Raw genomic sequence first — 17,034 nt, 5'->3', positions numbered from 1 at the left:
CAGAACTTTTCACATGCTGGGAAGGAAGTCTCTAGAAAACCCCACAGATGGCTTCATACCTCCACCCCCACTCCACTCCATGTAGACCATACACTTTCAGTTTCTAACTTCTTGTCAAGTGCAGAAAAGGAACTTACAGCTGGGGCTTGTGTGTCTGTGTGTATATGTGTATTTATGTGTGTTCAGAAGGATATGGAGGCTGAGTAAAGAAGACAGCATAATAGTTCTATTTTATTCTTCCCATGTCAAGCAGTATCATTTTCAACCATCAAAATTTTTATTTCAAATTTCATATATTTTTCGCAGAGTGAGGTTTCCTTGGCTGGTTTATAATATTTAAATATAAAAATATAATAACCACAAGAAATACTAGATGAAATTCAGATCTCTTTGAGGTGACAGAGTTGGAAGTACAGGAAAATTGAAAGGACTTATATTATAATGCACATACGTTAAATATTATCCTAAAATCCAAATAAGCCAGGTAAGATATCTATGAAAACGTTTTTCTTTTATTTACACGTTCATTAGTCAGAATGTAAATTCCTCAGAGTTTCCTCTAATTTGGTATATTTAGTTAATGCAGACTATGTGAGTTATATCTTAAGCAAATGTAAGCTAAATTTGCTGTAAAAACTATATAAAATAGAATAACAAAAATAAATGGTTTTAGGACTCTTTGTTGTTTTATACTATCTACATCCAACTCTACATTCTCGGCATCCTAGCCCCATTCTGTCAGCATCAAGAAGTCAAAAACTTACAGCAGCAAACTTCAGAAACACATACAAAGTCATATATAACTTCCTTATCCATTTATGTGTAAGCCATTGGAGGTATGACAACGTCAAAACTGTATTTGTGCAGAAGCTATTTGATAGGATAAACAGGAACAGAAGGTTTGAAGGTTATAATTTGTATAATGATGGTGATTTTCAAGCTCCTGATTTTTAAAAACAAAGGGTACACAAAAACCTAACTGATCAATGTACCTTGAGATTTCAAGGTGACACAATATTTGGGAGGTAAGCCATCACCATCTAAGCTTTACCTCTTGCAGAACTATCCTACTTCCTCTTTTCAATTAACTCTTGAAGAGAAAACACAATGGGAACAATGAAAGGGTCACAGCAGCAGGGGCCCAAGATAACACAGAAGGAAAAGACAATACACAGTGATATCTGCAGAGGTTTTCTGCCAATGTACTCAGCCCAGCCTCCTGAGGGGAACTGGCCAAGCTCCCCTGTGTTGAGGGAAGCCATGGGCACACAGATCCCACAGATGTTTTGCCAGATGTTTTCTTCTTACTACATTATACCTCACAGAACAAGGCTGGATGCTGGGGTTGTATTCAGTTCCATCTCCACCTTCATAAGTCACCAAAAAAAAGTCAGGGTTTGTCACAATCATGGCTACCACCATGGCGTCTGCCACTCACTCCTCCTACCTGTGCCCTTGCCCAATCTGCAACAGTCTGTTCCTGCCCAAGAACTCAATTTGTGGTGAGAGGCATGTTCCCACATCCTGTTGAAGAGGGGCCTGGTGCTCTCTCCAGCCTCAAAGGCTCAGCCAACTGGAATCCATCACAGCTCATTCGTGATGAAGTAAAGATTCTGTTAGAGAACTCTTGAAAAGAAATTCGTGACTGGGGTTCAACACTCTTTAAGAAGCTAAGGAAATAGTTTCCCCAACTATTATCTGTGTGATCAATCATGGTGAAATTCAAGTAAAGTCAGTCCATCAGCCACTGTATTTAATACATATTATGGAAAACAATGTCAGGAATTAGAGGAGTGCTTGTTTGGGTGGCTGGTGGCAGAAAAGTGTTTTTTTGAGAAAAAAATTAAGAAGCAGAAGGTTCCTGCTTCTATATCTTGTTTGGAAAACAGTACACACATTAAGTACGTAAATATTTAGACAGCACTAACAAAGATGATAAAAGTTCACTGTTGTTTTATTATCTATAGTGGAACTTAATATCTACCATTTTATGATGGGTTTTGTCACATATACTGCACTTCAGCTAATTTCCATTAACACTGTCTTTACAAGTAAAAGCAATTAGAGTAGCTTTATTGCATATTTCTAACAATAAAGAGATTTAAGAAAGTTTCAGATTCAAACATTTCCATTTTCCAAGTTTGCTAGGTATAGCAAATTATGTCTCTAAAGAAAACAGACAACTTATCAGTGTGTGTGTGTGTGTGTGTGTGTGTGTGTGTGTATGTGTGTGTGTGTGTTCAGAGGACTTGATCATAAGAAACATAGCTGTTATTTTCTTTAATCCAGGCAATACAAACCAGTGAATATTATTGCTCTACGAAAGTTTGAACTGCTTGAGTTTCTTACAAATTTTCACCAGCCTCTTTCCTACCTCAAAAATGGTAAGTTTATCTGGCTTACAGAAGTTTCTACCTTCTCAGTCTTTTTGTTATTCCTTCTGGTCAGTCCTTGGCTGAGTGGATCCCAAATTTAAGCAACATGAGCCATCTCCCCAATACAGCACCCCTTACCTGCTTTCTTCCCACTTCCATATACCCTGATTACAATCTCTGAAGCCATGGGCAAGACTAGGACTGGCCTCCTAGAAAATTTTCTCTTTGCGTACATACCTCATTGAAGCCTGATGTTATCCCCTCAGGCCACTATTCCTGGGGTCCTGTTCTGAGTAATGGTGGCAGTGGTAGGAACTAATTTTGTTTTATGAAAAGAACAATTCAGTCCAAATAAGTCAAGGGCAACAAAACATTATTTCAACATAACAATTGAAAAGAAAACCCACACACGGCAAAACTGATTAATGGTGAAACAGAGACAGAGATGAGAGAAAAAGAAAGAAAAAAGAAGGAAGGAAGGAGAAAAAGAGAGAGAGAAAGAAAAGAGACTGACCGTTTTCGGTAAACTATTGTTATTTACTGTCTCCCTCTTAATTAAAAGCATTACATGCAGTCAAGTGAAACTGGCATCTTCTCTTTTTCCGTGGGCTTTACCTAGGGAATGTTGAATTCACTCAAAAAGAGTTTGGAGGTTTGGGCTAGAAATAAATGATACTTATTCAAGGGTCTTAGACTTTGCAAACTGAGAATACTGATAGGGAAAACCCCAGAAGTGTTCTGAAAAAGAAAGAAAAGTTGAGTTCTTATTGGAGAAAGTACATTCTTGAGAATGATCAATCCTGCATTCCTAGCCCTGGAGTTATCAGTCACATGGGCAGGCAGTCTAGATGATGGATGCCAGGCAGTCTAGAGGATGGGTGCCAAAAGGTGCGATCACGACTGGTGGTCCAGATAATGGGTGTCAGGTAGCCTGAGCACATGAGTCCTTCAGGGAGTAATGAGGTGGCCTGCATATGTGAGTCCTTCGGGGGCGTCAGAGGGTTATCTGGAGGTCTGGTGTATGTGCAGATGTATATCCAGACATTGACACAGTACTGGAAATTTCAGAAAGTTGAAGTTCCCAGGCTAGTTAGAACAAAAATAGAGTCTTTCCGCATGCTTCAACCTTCATAATATTAATAATTTTAGTAGTTGGGTTAAAGTGACTCCATTTTATGTATTCCCTATCTTCACTCTTTCCTAACAGCATCCATAAGAGTGGTTCATCCTCCTCATTTTAATTAAAAAGTGACACAAACATAAGTTAAGGAGGTAAACCCACACTTCAAAGTTATTTTTAGTTCATTAGGTACCCATGTTTCATGGGTGTTTTCTTTCTTTTGTGCTATACAAAGTGAAACTTAACAAAGATGTGGAACTTTGAAAACAATCTCTAGTGGTAGCCTTTTTGTGTTATTTAGTTTCTGTACAATTGTTCGTAGGTTTTAGAGTTAAAATCAGACTTTCTGTACAAATTGGCATTTATAAAAATAGTCACAGGGACATAAAATGCACCATAGGACATTGTAGTCAATAATATAATAATTATGTATAGTGTCAGAAGGGTGGTAGACTTATCAGGGTGATCACTTTGTGTGTTATATAGTTGTCTAATCACTGTGTCGTACACCTGAGACTAATATAATATTATATGTGAACTGGGATTGAAAAATAAAAAAATACTATCTAAAAAAAAAGCAGAATTTCTGGTAAGATGTTTTCAATAATCAAGGAGAAATAGGATCAGTTCAGGGCTTCTGAAACTCAACACTCTCTGGACAAATAATTCTTTAATGTGGGGGGCTGTCCTGTGCATGGTACGATGTTTAGCAGCACCCCGGGCCTCTACTCACTAAATGCTAAGAGGACTCTGTTAGTCAGTCATTTCAATCAAAGATGTCTCCAGACATTGCCAAAATTGGCCCCTTTTGAGAATTAGCCTACTATTCAAGAAATACTAAAAAGAATAAATATTGTAATAGTAATCCCAAACCAAACCAAATCCTGTTATCAATAATAGTGATAGAGTGGTTCTAATTTTCCATATGAAAATATATAGATGAACTAGCTATAAAAGGAAATATTTTCTTGATTTCTATAGTTTCTTGACGTCTGTCCTAAAGGTCATCTCAGCCTTTGTTTAAGTACCTTTAAACTTTATGTAGGTTGTTAAAAGCAAAAAAAAAAAAAAAAAAAAAAAGATTTTTCTGGAATCTGAAATTGTTAACTAGGAATTCAGAGGATGTAGCAAAAGCATTTTTGCTAACAGCCTTCCTCCCAGGGGCTGTGGCAAATGTGTTAAGCTTTTTGCCAGTGGGAGGTATAGAATTCTGAGAAAGTGGAAAAGATATGGGGGGGATCTAACGAAATTCACTTCTATCAAGAGCACTTCTACAATTGCATCTTTGTAATTATAGAACAATGTATAGCAGTAGTTTGGGCTAAACATTATATAGGTGCCTAACGATGGAAACAGTAATGATTTCTTCAAACGACTTTGGAAAAGAAATTCCAAATAATTTCAGATGAAATGTTTATTGTACTTAAAATATTCTAAACTCTAAGGTCTTCCAGATTGTGAAATATTTCATCTTAAGAATAAATAGAGGCCCAACCTTGAAATTATTAAAAGTCAAAAAGGTCCTGCAAACAAATGTAAAGTGTTAATAACTGGGGAAACCAGATATACAGTAAATGAGAACCTTCTGTATTATTCTTCTCAATTTTTCAGTAAATCTAAAACTGTTCTAAAAAATAAAGAAATAAAGTCTATGCTCAAAAAATAGAGAACTCAAGTTGTATTTTGGTGGTATTTATTATGCTGTTTTTAGAGATAAGAAGCACTGGAAGGAATGGGGATTAAAACACAGGAACAAAATACTAAAATAAAAAGAATTTAAATGCAAAAAAAAATAAGGAAATAAAGTCTATTAAGGAAAATGGGCTTGAAAATAATATGCACTGATAACAATCAACTGGCAAGGGGGAAAAGAGTTGATATTGAAAATTTAACAACTGGAATTGCAATAAGTATTAAGCAATTACAATGGTTGCTGATCATACATCCATTTGTACTGGTGTTAGCAACTGAATATCAGTTCTGAAATAAAGCAAGGAGCAGAGCAAGGATTTCCATTTGTGCAAAAAGTGGGGACAGGAAGGTTGTGTGTGTGTGTGTGTGTGTATGTGTGTGTATTTGTATGCATAGCATAAGAAACTGATAACAGTGGTTGCCTCTAGTGAGGAACTGGGTAAGTTCATCATGTAATTTATTGTTTAAAGCAGGTCAATTCTGAGAATATACGGGAGCATTATGAATAATTATTCCAAAGCAATAGGCATAAATTAATATTGTACTGGTTAGTCAGGACGTACAATTCCCCTAGAATGGGGACTAGGGCTTAGAGGTCCAGGGTTTGGAGCAGGCTTACTTTTCACTCTAGTGTGTGTTGCTCTTCCCCTCTTCATTATTATTTTTTCAAGTAAAAAGAGTCCTAGATAATGGAGTGGATATTCAATCTACACTGAAGCAGGATGGAGAACGTCAAACAAAATTTTAATTCTTTTTGCCTTTCTATCATTATCATTAAGGAAGAAATATAGCTATTATTGTTAAGATTAAGGACAAATCTGGGTGTTGAAAATTTTATCCAATGAACTTACTAACAGTGATAACAACCAAACAACCTGTAAAGCTAAACAGTCAATATAAATGAGTAAACAGATGTAGAGCTCAGGTTGTTGATTTGCCAGACATATTAGTAAACTTAGGTGCTGTTACTATTTGTTCTGTGTCCTACATAAGAACTTATTGCTCTTTCTTAACCTGTCCTTCAACATCCAGTGAAAAGTTTCAGAGTGTGGGTAAACTAAACATAAACATAACAATTCTATTATGTCATCTAGTGTAATGTTTGTTTCAGTCACATGAATTTAAAATTAGGATATAACATTAATGGTTGTAACATCACAATTTGATCACCTAGAGAAAATTATGTTATGTGACTGGTGAATTAGAGATGGCAGACGATCATTGAATGTATGTTACACACAATTCTTGATCTCAGAACTTTACACGCATTAACCCATTTCATCTTTTTTTAAAAAAACAAAACCCTGTGAGAAATAGGTACTTTTATTACTTGCATTTTATAGATGAAGAAAACTGAGTCTCAAAAATGTTAAGCAACTTAATAGATCACACGGCTATTAAGTGGCAAAGTCAAGGTTTGAAGCCAAGTCTATAATCCCAGAGCCTGTGCTGTGAAGTAAGACGCTGTACTGACTCCTGAGTCTGCGTTGACAGCTAAGAGATAAATTCCAATTCCAAATCAATGATTTGCATATTTTCTAAACTAAAACGAGGACATGGAGTGTGACAATGGATTAGTGTGGTTCATGGGGTTTCCCCCATAAAATTTAAGATGCGGAGTTGCTGTAACTAAGTAGGATGTCACTTAAATCCTTTGGTTTCTACTCCTTACCAACGCAGTGGGAGAGGTGAACTAGACGATTTCTACGGCTTGACCTGCTTTATAAAAATAGGAAACCCTCCTATGTACGAGGTATTCTTTAACATGCTTTACAAATATTAATTTATTTATTCTTTCTAACAGCCCTAGGACATGGCATTATTAGTCCCATGATAGAGGTGAACAGAAAAGTGAATTTATGTTCCTTGCCCTAGATTAAATAGCTAATAAGATTCAAATCCAGGTGGTTTGGCTTCCAAGTTTATGTTCTTAACCACTCTACTATGCGGCCTCTTATTATAAACCTAGAATAAATTATAAACCAAAAATATGAATGATAAAATATAGAGTAAGTCTAGAATAAAAGAATTCTTCCCCAGAGACAGACTCTCTTCCAGGCAGCAAGCAGATTTTCGTGTCGATACTTCTTTATGCTTCTTGTGTTAAGGTTTGGAGTCTGCAGTTTGATCTCCCTGGAGGCACAGGGCAGGACCCATCTCCTCTTATTCCCCCCCGCACCCCAACACCCAAACTCTCCCTAGTCTGCTGTGTTCCTCCTGCCTGTGGTCTCAGGGATTGATTGAGAATTTGAGGAAATCATGGGGATAAAAAAGTGGACAAGGGAGGCAAGGTAGGAAACAAGATGTCTTCAGCAACTCGGATATAGGGCAGTAAATTAAAGGAACAAACTACAAGCTGAAAAATGTTTCTCTTATCTGGTTTTCCCCTCCTATCTAGGTTTCTTACCCTCATCCCACAAACATACATGCATGGCAGTTTGGTATGGAGACAAACTCTGGCTGAAGGCACCATTTCTTTTAAAATCACTGTTCACAGTATTCAGCTCAGTGCCAACCTTCATTCCCCAAATATACATTGGAACCCTGAGGCTGTCTGGCCCTGATTTAGGTGTTGTGGAGATACAAAGAAGAATGAGACAGTTTCTGGATTTTGGAGACTTAGACCTGAGTCTGCATGTCTATCCTCACAGTTCCTGGCTGAGACCTTGAATACGCTACTTAACATTTCTAATAATAACAGTTTCTGTACATTGAGCCCACGCTGTGAGCCAGGCAGGCACTTTACAAATTCCATCTCTGACGCGCATGACAACTCTGGCAGGTATGTGTTATCCCGATTTTATAGATGAAGCAACTGAGACCCCACTAATAAATTAAGATTTAAACCAAGTTTTCTCCATGATGTCCTCTTGCAGTGTCAACTTCACTTTACTTTCCTGTGAAACGGAGTTCGATAATGCCATTTTCTAAATGAAAGAGATGGGCCATATGGCTACAGAATCAAGCATGTTTCAGAATCAAGCACACATATATACACATTAACTAGTGGTTCTCATTTTTATGAAAAAACACAACACTGGGTCATGTAGAAGTAAGTGCCTGAAGTGCTACATGAGTCAAGAGGAGGGAGCAAACTTTCCCAACTGGACAGGATCTGGTTTTGTGGTACTGGTGTGGGCCTTGAAAGATGAAATAAGCTTGGGTGTGTTGTAATGATAGGTGGGGTTGGGAAGTGGAAAATGTTTTCTAGGTGAATTTTAAAGCATGAAAACAGAGATTGGCATGGCCACATATGTATCTTTAATGGTTTTTATAAACGCCTCAGATTTCCAAATATTCTAAAAGAACTAGAATATTCTACAAGAACTTACTTTTTAGAGAAAGACCAAATAAATCATGAATTCTACGAGATTAAATGGAATTATACCCACAGAAATGTGTGACTGTCTACTCTCTTTACTGTAATAAATAATACCTTAATTCTAGACAATGAGGGCAGAGACCTGTAGTAGGACTTGATAAATGTCCTTAGAAAGAATTATAAATGTCATTATAGAAGAGACAAGACTGGAGAAACGAGTCTGCATTTGAGACTTCCCAGCCAGTCTCTACTGCTTCCTCGTCACCTTCACTGAGTGGCCCCAGACCAAGCACCCTAGACAGGACCAATTCTGAAAGTGAGCACACTCTGCCTGCTAGTCTGGTTCCAGTTGAAACATTAACACTAAATAAACATACTCGTGTGTGTGTGTGTGTGTGTGTGTGTGTGTGTGTGTGTGTAAGTGGAAAAACTTTTCGTTACTTATGTATAAAATTAGTGGATCTTTCTGCTACAGCTCCCTGTTAACAAACAGACCTTAAAAGTGGATAGCAAACCAGAACTCTTACAAACCACAGAGATGGTAAACATGGCTGTGCTGTCTAAAGTATGCAACCTAAGAGTTACTTTCATTTTTTAAGTGCAGTTTCTATTTAAGAGGCTCAACTGTAAAATATGGAAGAAGTCATTTGTTAGTCACTTCCATATTTTTTCAAGAAAAATAAAATAGACAAAAAACAAGAATAAATCAAACAAGATCACTAGAGGAACAGTGACAGGAAAGGGAAAAGGTAAGTTGTGGCAAACAAAAGTGAGCATATCAGTCTAAGACAACCCAAAAATGTATGTGTACAATAGCCCTCCCCCTTCAAGAAACTCTCACAACTTATTTTGCCATAGAGGAAGATAAATGTTACAATATCTCACTAACCAATCAGCAACACTGCAGGTCTCAAACCAGGAAACCCTTTAAAGTGTAGTCTTTTAAACGGTGCAAGTGTGACTTCTGGTTCTCAGCTAGTTTTTGTTCCCTGTGCTTGCAGGATGGAAAAACAGATGTGAAGTCTCTCATGGCGAAGTTTAACACAGGAGGCAACCCGACAGAAGAGGTCTCGGTCAACAGCCGGCCCTTCAAAGTCACGGGGCAACATTCCCCTTCAGGAGTGCAAGCCAAAAAGAATTTATTCAACAACCAAGGAAATGCCAGCCCTCCAGCAGGACCCAGCAATGTACCAAAGTTTGGGTCTCCAAAGCCACCTCTGGCGGTGAAACCTTCTTCTGAGGAAAAGCCTGACAAAGAGCCCAAGCCCCCATTTTTAAAGCCCACAGGAGTGGGCCAAAGATTTGGATCACCAGCAGTCTCAGCCACCAGAGACCCTGAGGTGAAAGCAGGATTTCTCAAACCTGCAGGCCCCAAGCCCATCAACTTGCCCAAAGAAGATTCTAAACCTGTGTTTCCCCGGCCTCCTGGGAACAAGCCTTTACTTCACAGTGTAAACCAAGACCACGACGTAACACCACCAGGCCTGAAGCCTGGGTTTAATCACCCAGCCCAGGAAAATGAACAGAAACAAGTGTTCCCAAAGTTGTCTGGAATTCAAGGCAAGTTTGTGTCAGCTTCACAAGATCATGATCCCAAGCCCCACTTCCCCAAACCCATCTTTGGCCAGAAGACATCCCTGAGTATCGATGATCCGCACGAAGTCGAGAGTCCCACTAAAAACTCATCTCCACAGAGAGGAGTCAAGCCCAAAATCAGCCCTTTAAAACCAACAAGGGAAGACTCAAACAGTAAAGACCATGGAGGCGAGACATCAAGCTCGCCTTTTGCTGGAGTGGTTCTGAAATCTGGTGCAAGCAGAGGAGTCCCAGCTCTCTCCAAAAATGCTGAAGAGAAAAAAGAGGACAGGAAGATAGACGCTGCTAAGAACGTATTCCTGAGCAAAATAAATCAGGAAGAGTCGACCTCTGGGGCTCCTCCTGCCATGTTCCCTAAGACACCTTCTAAGGTGATAATGTCAGGGCCTTGGGGCCAAAGTCAAGAAAAGGAAAAAGGAGACAAGAATTCAGCCATCCCTAAGCAGAAGCCCCTGCCTCCCTTGTTTGTCTTGGGGCCACCACCACCGAAACCCAACAGACCGCCAAATGTTGACCTGACGAAATTCCACAAAGCTGCTTCTGGAAACAGTAAGTTCTCTCATTTTCTATTTAACATGTTTTGTTCAACAGCAGAGGGTGTTTTCTCTATAGGGTTTCTCTATAAGTTTGTAACAAGGAATGATTCCATCACTGGTACTTCTGTGTATGCGATGACTTTCTTTGTCATTATTTTTATTTGGTGTGGGAGGTTTGAGAAGGCAAAAATCTTTAGTTCTATGTCAGCAACATGTGATAAAATGCCTGTTGGGCTGCTTTTGGAGAGTGTGTGTGTGTGGGGTGGGGGACACATCCATTTGATTGATAAGTGGTTTGCTTAATGATAACCCTGTCATGTACTTCCTTAGTTTGGTTTCATTTCTGTTGAATGAAGAATGTGATGTGTTACTCCTACGGCCACAAAGGAATTAGACAGAAAGATAAGCAAAACTCTCAGGCAGTGATTCTCAAATGGGGCAATTTTGACACCTGGGGGACATTTGGCAATATCTAAAGGCACTTTAGTTTGTCACGCCTGGGGTAGGAGGTGTGTACTACTGACATCTCTTGGGTAGAGACCACGGATGCTGCTACATATCCTATAATGCACAGGACAGCCCTTCACAACAAAGAATTGTCTAGTCCCAAATGTCAATAGTAAGAGGTTCAGAAAGCCTCCTCCAAATGATTGTAAATGCCCACAACTTCATCACGTGTTTCCTAAGCCCAATATTCAAATAAGAAATCAATGGGGCTCTTGTGAAATGAGACTTTCTGTTTTATATTTTAGCTGTTTTCTATTTCTCAGTATACCGTTTTCTGAACTTCTATTTTTTTAGCCTTCTACCTGAATTCTGCCTTTCCAGGTTCACATCCAATTCTTTAAACCTCTTTCCCAGATATCCTCCATGTGTATTATCTTTGTCCAATATATTAACCATTAAAAATACTTACCATTTATTGAGGACTTGTTTATATATCAGATACACATTACCCTATTAATTGCAATGAAATAGCAAACCTATGAGGAAATAAAGCTCAGAGAAGTTAGGTAACTTGCCCAAGGCCGTACCGTAACTGAGAAGGGACAGAGCCTATCCACCCTCCCTGCTGGGCTCCCTCTCTTGAAACAGGATAGCATGGGATAATAAACTGAGCATAAGTGAAACCCAAAGAATCCTCATTCTTTTCCCTTTATTTGTCCTTTGGTTGAAACAAGTCTTTTTTTTTTTTTTTTTAAACGATAAATACAACTATAAACTACATGAAGACAGAGACCAGTCTGCTTAACATTATTTTATTTGGAGCACAGAAATAATATATTATTGTTAGTTGCTCAGGCTTGTCCTCCCACCAAAACCTATTTAATCAGAATTTAGTATTAATACTCTCTATAGCTTAGCAGTTACTTTTTTTTTTTTAACAAATTAGATACCCCCTGCTGATAGACTCACACTCAGTTGAATGGAGATTCTAATGCAAAATGAATATCATACAGGGTCTCTGCTGTAGAACTATTCAGCTTACTTTCTCACAAACCATGAGCTTGAATATAACACGCTGGTTTTCTGAATGTGGAGCTAACAACTTTTTTCCCCAGAACCATTTAAGGTTATAAAAGGCAAAACTATTTAAAAATATCCAAAACATCATAATGTCCTCTGAACTAATCTTTTCTCTGGTTCCTTTTGATTCTCAGGCCAGTTGTGATTCCTCCCAAGCATCATTGTGTCTGCCTGGCCAGAAAAGTTTAGGTTTTTATGTATCCCTGGCCTGGACTGCTAGTTTGCATGTAGGAGTTAGTAAAACCTGCTGGGAAATTTCCATCCAGCCCTTTTTCTGGTCCTGTTCTTAACACTAAGACTCCTCTTTCCTATGTTAGCTTTAAAAAGGATCACAAGCATCTTTTTTTTTTATTTATCTTTTAAATTTATTGGGGTGACAATTGTTAGTAAAATTACATAGATTTCAGGTGTACAATTCTGTATTACATCATCTATAAATCCCATTGTGTGTTCACCACCCAGAGTCAGTTCTCCTTCCATCACCATATATTTGATCCCCCTTACCCTCATCTCCCACCCCCCACCCCCTTACTAGCATCTTGACAACGGAAGGGATAAGGCCAACGTGCCAGGGCAGCATTAACAATGGGCTAACGTGTGAACCTCTTCTTCATCTGCTTATGTGTCACTTTAACTAACCCAGCCTACTTGAATCCAGCAATTTGAAACCAAAAGGTGTTGGGCCTATTTTCTCCAGCACGTAAGTTTTTTCTAGGAGGGGGGCAAGGCTTTCCTTCATAAGCCCTGAAACAATAGCCTTTCGTTTTCCCTTTGCTCTCCTTTCACATGTGCCCTCTGAAAATTACCTTCTTAGCTGTTTTTATGCCATGTTCTATGTCAGTGTGTTGCTCCAAACCATGACAGGAAAAAGAGATTCTATGCTCAAACACATTTAAGAAAGTCAGGGCTGAGTGGATTCTGTACAGCAGGATTTCTACAAGCATTGATATGCTAATGTGTGCTTGGAATCTAAGAACAAGGTACCTAAAAAGCAGATACGTTTCCTGAAACATCTCACAGATTGAACTAGGTCAGAACAGTGAAAAACTAGAGGCAAAGCATAGCCTGGCATTGGAAGTTGCTGTAAAGCATGGCTCATGGCTCAACTTCAGGTGGCAATAAGGCCCTCCACACGCTGTTCAATCTCTCATGCTCGAGGTGTCCGGTGTGCATGCTATGGCTGGTGTCCACCCTTACTTTTAGCTCCAGCCTGAGCTCAATCTATTTCACTCTCCTTCCTCAATCTCTGGGAAAGCAGTTTTCCATAAGACCTGTAGGTTGTCCTTCAATTCCAGGTTGAAACTTCTCATGAACCACTTACTATTCATATGGCAGTTTACCTGGGTTTAACTCCATAATAGAAATGCTTCTGGAAGAGGCTGCCCTCTCCTAACCACACCATTCCCTGGTCAGACCTGAAGAGCTTCCTATTCTCTATTCTTTGTCTTCTAAACTTCTCTCTTCTGCTCTTCTAAGAGAAACCAACTCCTCAGTCTAAACCTAATTGAACAACCTGTTCTCTGCTATATTATGTTCCAACAGCATCTTATGGACTTCTCTTAATCCAATGTTTTTATCATTTTTATAAGCGATCTACATGGTCTTTATTTTTATATTCAGGCATTTTGTTTTACTGAGGAGAAGTCTGAGACCACCCTTTGAAAATGATTTGCCTTCTGTCTGGATTCCCAAAGAAATCTCTGTCTTTAAGGTTTAAAATCTTAGCCAAGTTATGTCTGTGTTAATCATTCTGTCATCAGTATTTGCTGAGAAATGATGTCCCTCTTTGCTCTCAGGGATTATCTGTCCCATATGCATAGGGGTGGCATCATTTCTTTTCAGCTGCCTCATGGATGACAAACGTATCTACTTGCACTAATCCAGTGTGATAAAGGTGTCTTCCCCTGAGAACTATGATTTGAGTCCTGATTAATACTTTTAATACATTCTTCTTGGAGTGAAGGATAGCGGTGCTAGTCTTGAGGGCAGTCCTTGCTGGACATCAGAATTCTGTTCCATTTTCTGAGACCTCATTCGGTGCCCTGTGCCATAGCAAGGCCAACCATGACATCTCATCTACCTTCTGCCTCAGGTATGATCGTATTGTGGGATTTAGGGCTTTCAAGCTATAGATTTCTCTTTGATCTTGCCCAGGCTGTTCACTCACCTTTGAGTTCACATCTCCAACTTAGAGCATATTAGGGAGACTTCACAGGTTTTTCCAGTTCACTATCTTCCCCCAGTATTTCTTCTGAGCCTGGGGAACAAATGGGGAGCTTCACTCACCTCCTGTGGCACCAGACTCTTCTGTTTCCTCCCTTAACCATCTCTTTTCAAAGTTTGTCCAACGAGGTTATTTTCCTTTGCTTGTGTCGTAACCACTAGTGAGTTTGAGATAGTGTTTATCTTGTCATATTTTGTTTTTTACTACTTCATTTGGGAATTGGAGGAGGAACATCCTGGGCCTCCCTTCCCTCATTACTTAACACCAATTAATATTTCCATCATAATCCAGGGTTTGGCAGTATTTTCAAAGGGACTATCAATTTACCATTCCACAAGGCAGACAACAAGATGGCAGAAGGAAAATTCACATGAATTAAATGCACACTAAGAGCCTTGTTTCATATCCTCTGGACTATGCTTACTTGCCAAGGACACTTGGATGACCACTCTCTAACCCCTCCCTAAGTCTCCTGTCCTGAGAAGTCTTCTGGACACAGTCAAGGTGGGATAAGGAAGAGATCCAGCTACCTAATGGATGCTTCACCTCTGAACTGTTGATAACATCTGACCTCTGCTAACCTGTAAATTCCCTAAAAGGAGTCGTATTTCAAGCCTTTATCAGCCAATCAATTTATATTTAGACTAGGAGAGGAACAGAATGCTGGATAGGGAAATGAGCCAAGAAAAGAAGACCACTTGGGCTTTCCTACGGGGAAGGCAAATTTCTTCTCTTTCGGGTCTAAGTCATTTTGCCATTGAAAAGTCCACTCAGCGTATTTAGGTTCCTGGTTCCCTGCTCAATCTGGTCTTCAATTTTTTTTTTCTTAACTGCTCAGGCACCAGTTAGTCTTTTAATATTAATTTTAGCACACTAATACTCCACACATCATTTAATTTACAGGGAAACATTTCCTTACAGAGATACTCACCCTGCTTGTACAAGGGATTGTCACATTTCTTAGTTACCAGAGGAGAAATTTCTGTAAGACCTTGTTTGGAGGAACATGCCATGATTTACCCTGTTGTAACAACTCTTTCTGTGATCAAGAGACAGAAGTTGGTATATTTTTAAGCTGCTTATAAAGGAAAATATGAAAATATTGCCCAATTAACTTTAGTAGCATTTGTGCTAGATCAATGGAGATATGGCCACCGGTAACACAAATAGATATTTTGTGAAATGCATATGAGATGATTTAATATATACCAAATTTGATCAAAATAATTTTATTTTTAAAATAGTCATGCCAGCCATAGAGATATAAATGTTAAAATGAAATTGTAGTTTACTTGAGAAAAGGAGATTAAAAAATAAGTCTAAGAATCAAATACAAATACATACAAGTTTAATAATCAAATACATAACAACTCTTTCTAATTTATTTTCAATTGTGCTTACATATATAAAAAGTTTTGTTTTGTTTTTTTAACTAGATAGGAAGATTGGGGCAAATGTATACGTTATAATTCAGTCTTCTCACTGGGTAGGAGATACCTTGCTTCATATAATTTGCTTAAATAATTTCTAAGCCAAATCAAATAAAATCCTTTTTTAAAGGATAGGATTTCCATAATCTGTATTTACCACTAAAGGTCCTTATTTGCCTTGATGAAAACTATTTCTGAAAAAAAGAAAGAAAAAAAAAATATTTCTGAGTATAATGGCTTCATATGCTAAAAGCTCCTCAAAGTGCATATGGTTTTTCAGTTTAAAAACAAAATGAAATTAAATGTTTTATTTTATAAACAAGAAAGGATAACTCCAGTGTTAAAAGAACAAAATTATGCATTGGGAGCAGAAATCCAGCCACCTATTTTTACAAATATATCTGAAAATTTCTTATCCTTTTAGAGAAAGCATAATCATGATAGTATGGCATGGCCGTAAAGCCCAGAGAACCATCTAGAGCACTAGATTATTTGTTTTTCTGACATATGAGAAAAAAAAGTCCAAAAGTTGTAGAATTTAACTGCTATGTCAAGCACTAGTAAATAGATACACAAGAAAGATAGATACGCTGTTTAAATTGCTACTAAAGAAAAAATATTAGATCTCAATCTGTCTGTCATAGCAAAGGCAGAAAAGAAAAAAAAAGACATCTAGAACACCCAGTAGCAATAGATACTATCAGGAAAAAGTAACCGAAGATGTGACATCTGGTTATAGAAAAAAATCTGAACAAAAAAATCATATGAGGTTTTGTTTCCCCAAAGTAAGAACTTGCATTGTAGAATCAGCTGTTTGTATGTATTACAACAGTCTGCATCTCTCTGCAGCTGCACTACTGCAGACAGTGGCTTGATCAGCCTGTAGCATCTCCTGGCAACAAAGCGTGTGTTTTTCCAAGGGTGGCCGTAGGTCTGTTGAGGCAAAGAGGTGCACAGAGAAAGGTTCCTACCACATAACACCACCCTCTTTTCTTGATTTTCTTATAATTCTCAGAACAATAAGGTAGCTCATCTGATTTTCAACAGCAATCTGTGTGGTGATGTGATTACTGCAACCAGGCAAGTAAAAATCTGTCCCCCCCCAAAATGGCAAGGCAGATAAATATAACAGATATCCAGAGTGTGTTTGAGTATTTGTTCCTTTTATTCTGGAACAAAAGTTGTTCAACTAATACTTAGGTGGAGAAAGAA

General features: G+C 38.4%; 1 protein-coding gene across 5 annotated transcripts in view; it reads left to right on the top strand.

Moving 5' to 3' along the window:
• The window catches only part of FYB1 (FYN binding protein 1), a 157,470-nt gene that overhangs the window by 56,633 nt on the left and 83,803 nt on the right, over positions 1-17,034 (top strand). For 3 of the 5 annotated variants that reach the window (XM_019737305.3, XM_019737301.3, XM_019737303.3), the window contains exon 2: positions 9,511-10,654. In XM_019737305.3, the coding sequence (XP_019592864.2) occupies positions 9,538-10,654 (1,117 nt within the window). In that variant the 5' untranslated portion in view covers positions 9,511-9,537. Of the gene's footprint in view, positions 1-2,289; positions 2,385-9,510; positions 10,655-17,034 lie in introns of all 5 variants that reach the window. The other 2 variants (XM_074328976.2, XM_074328975.2) reach the window with 1 other exon arrangement.

The sequence above is a fragment of the Rhinolophus sinicus genome, chromosome 3 (assembly GCF_057876585.1).
Source record: "Rhinolophus sinicus isolate RSI-liver-muscle chromosome 3, RSI-T2T, whole genome shotgun sequence".
Classification (NCBI taxonomy): Eukaryota; Metazoa; Chordata; class Mammalia; order Chiroptera; family Rhinolophidae; genus Rhinolophus; species Rhinolophus sinicus.
The sequence above is the reverse complement of the archived record's forward strand: the minus strand, read 5'-3'. Positions and strand labels throughout refer to the sequence as shown.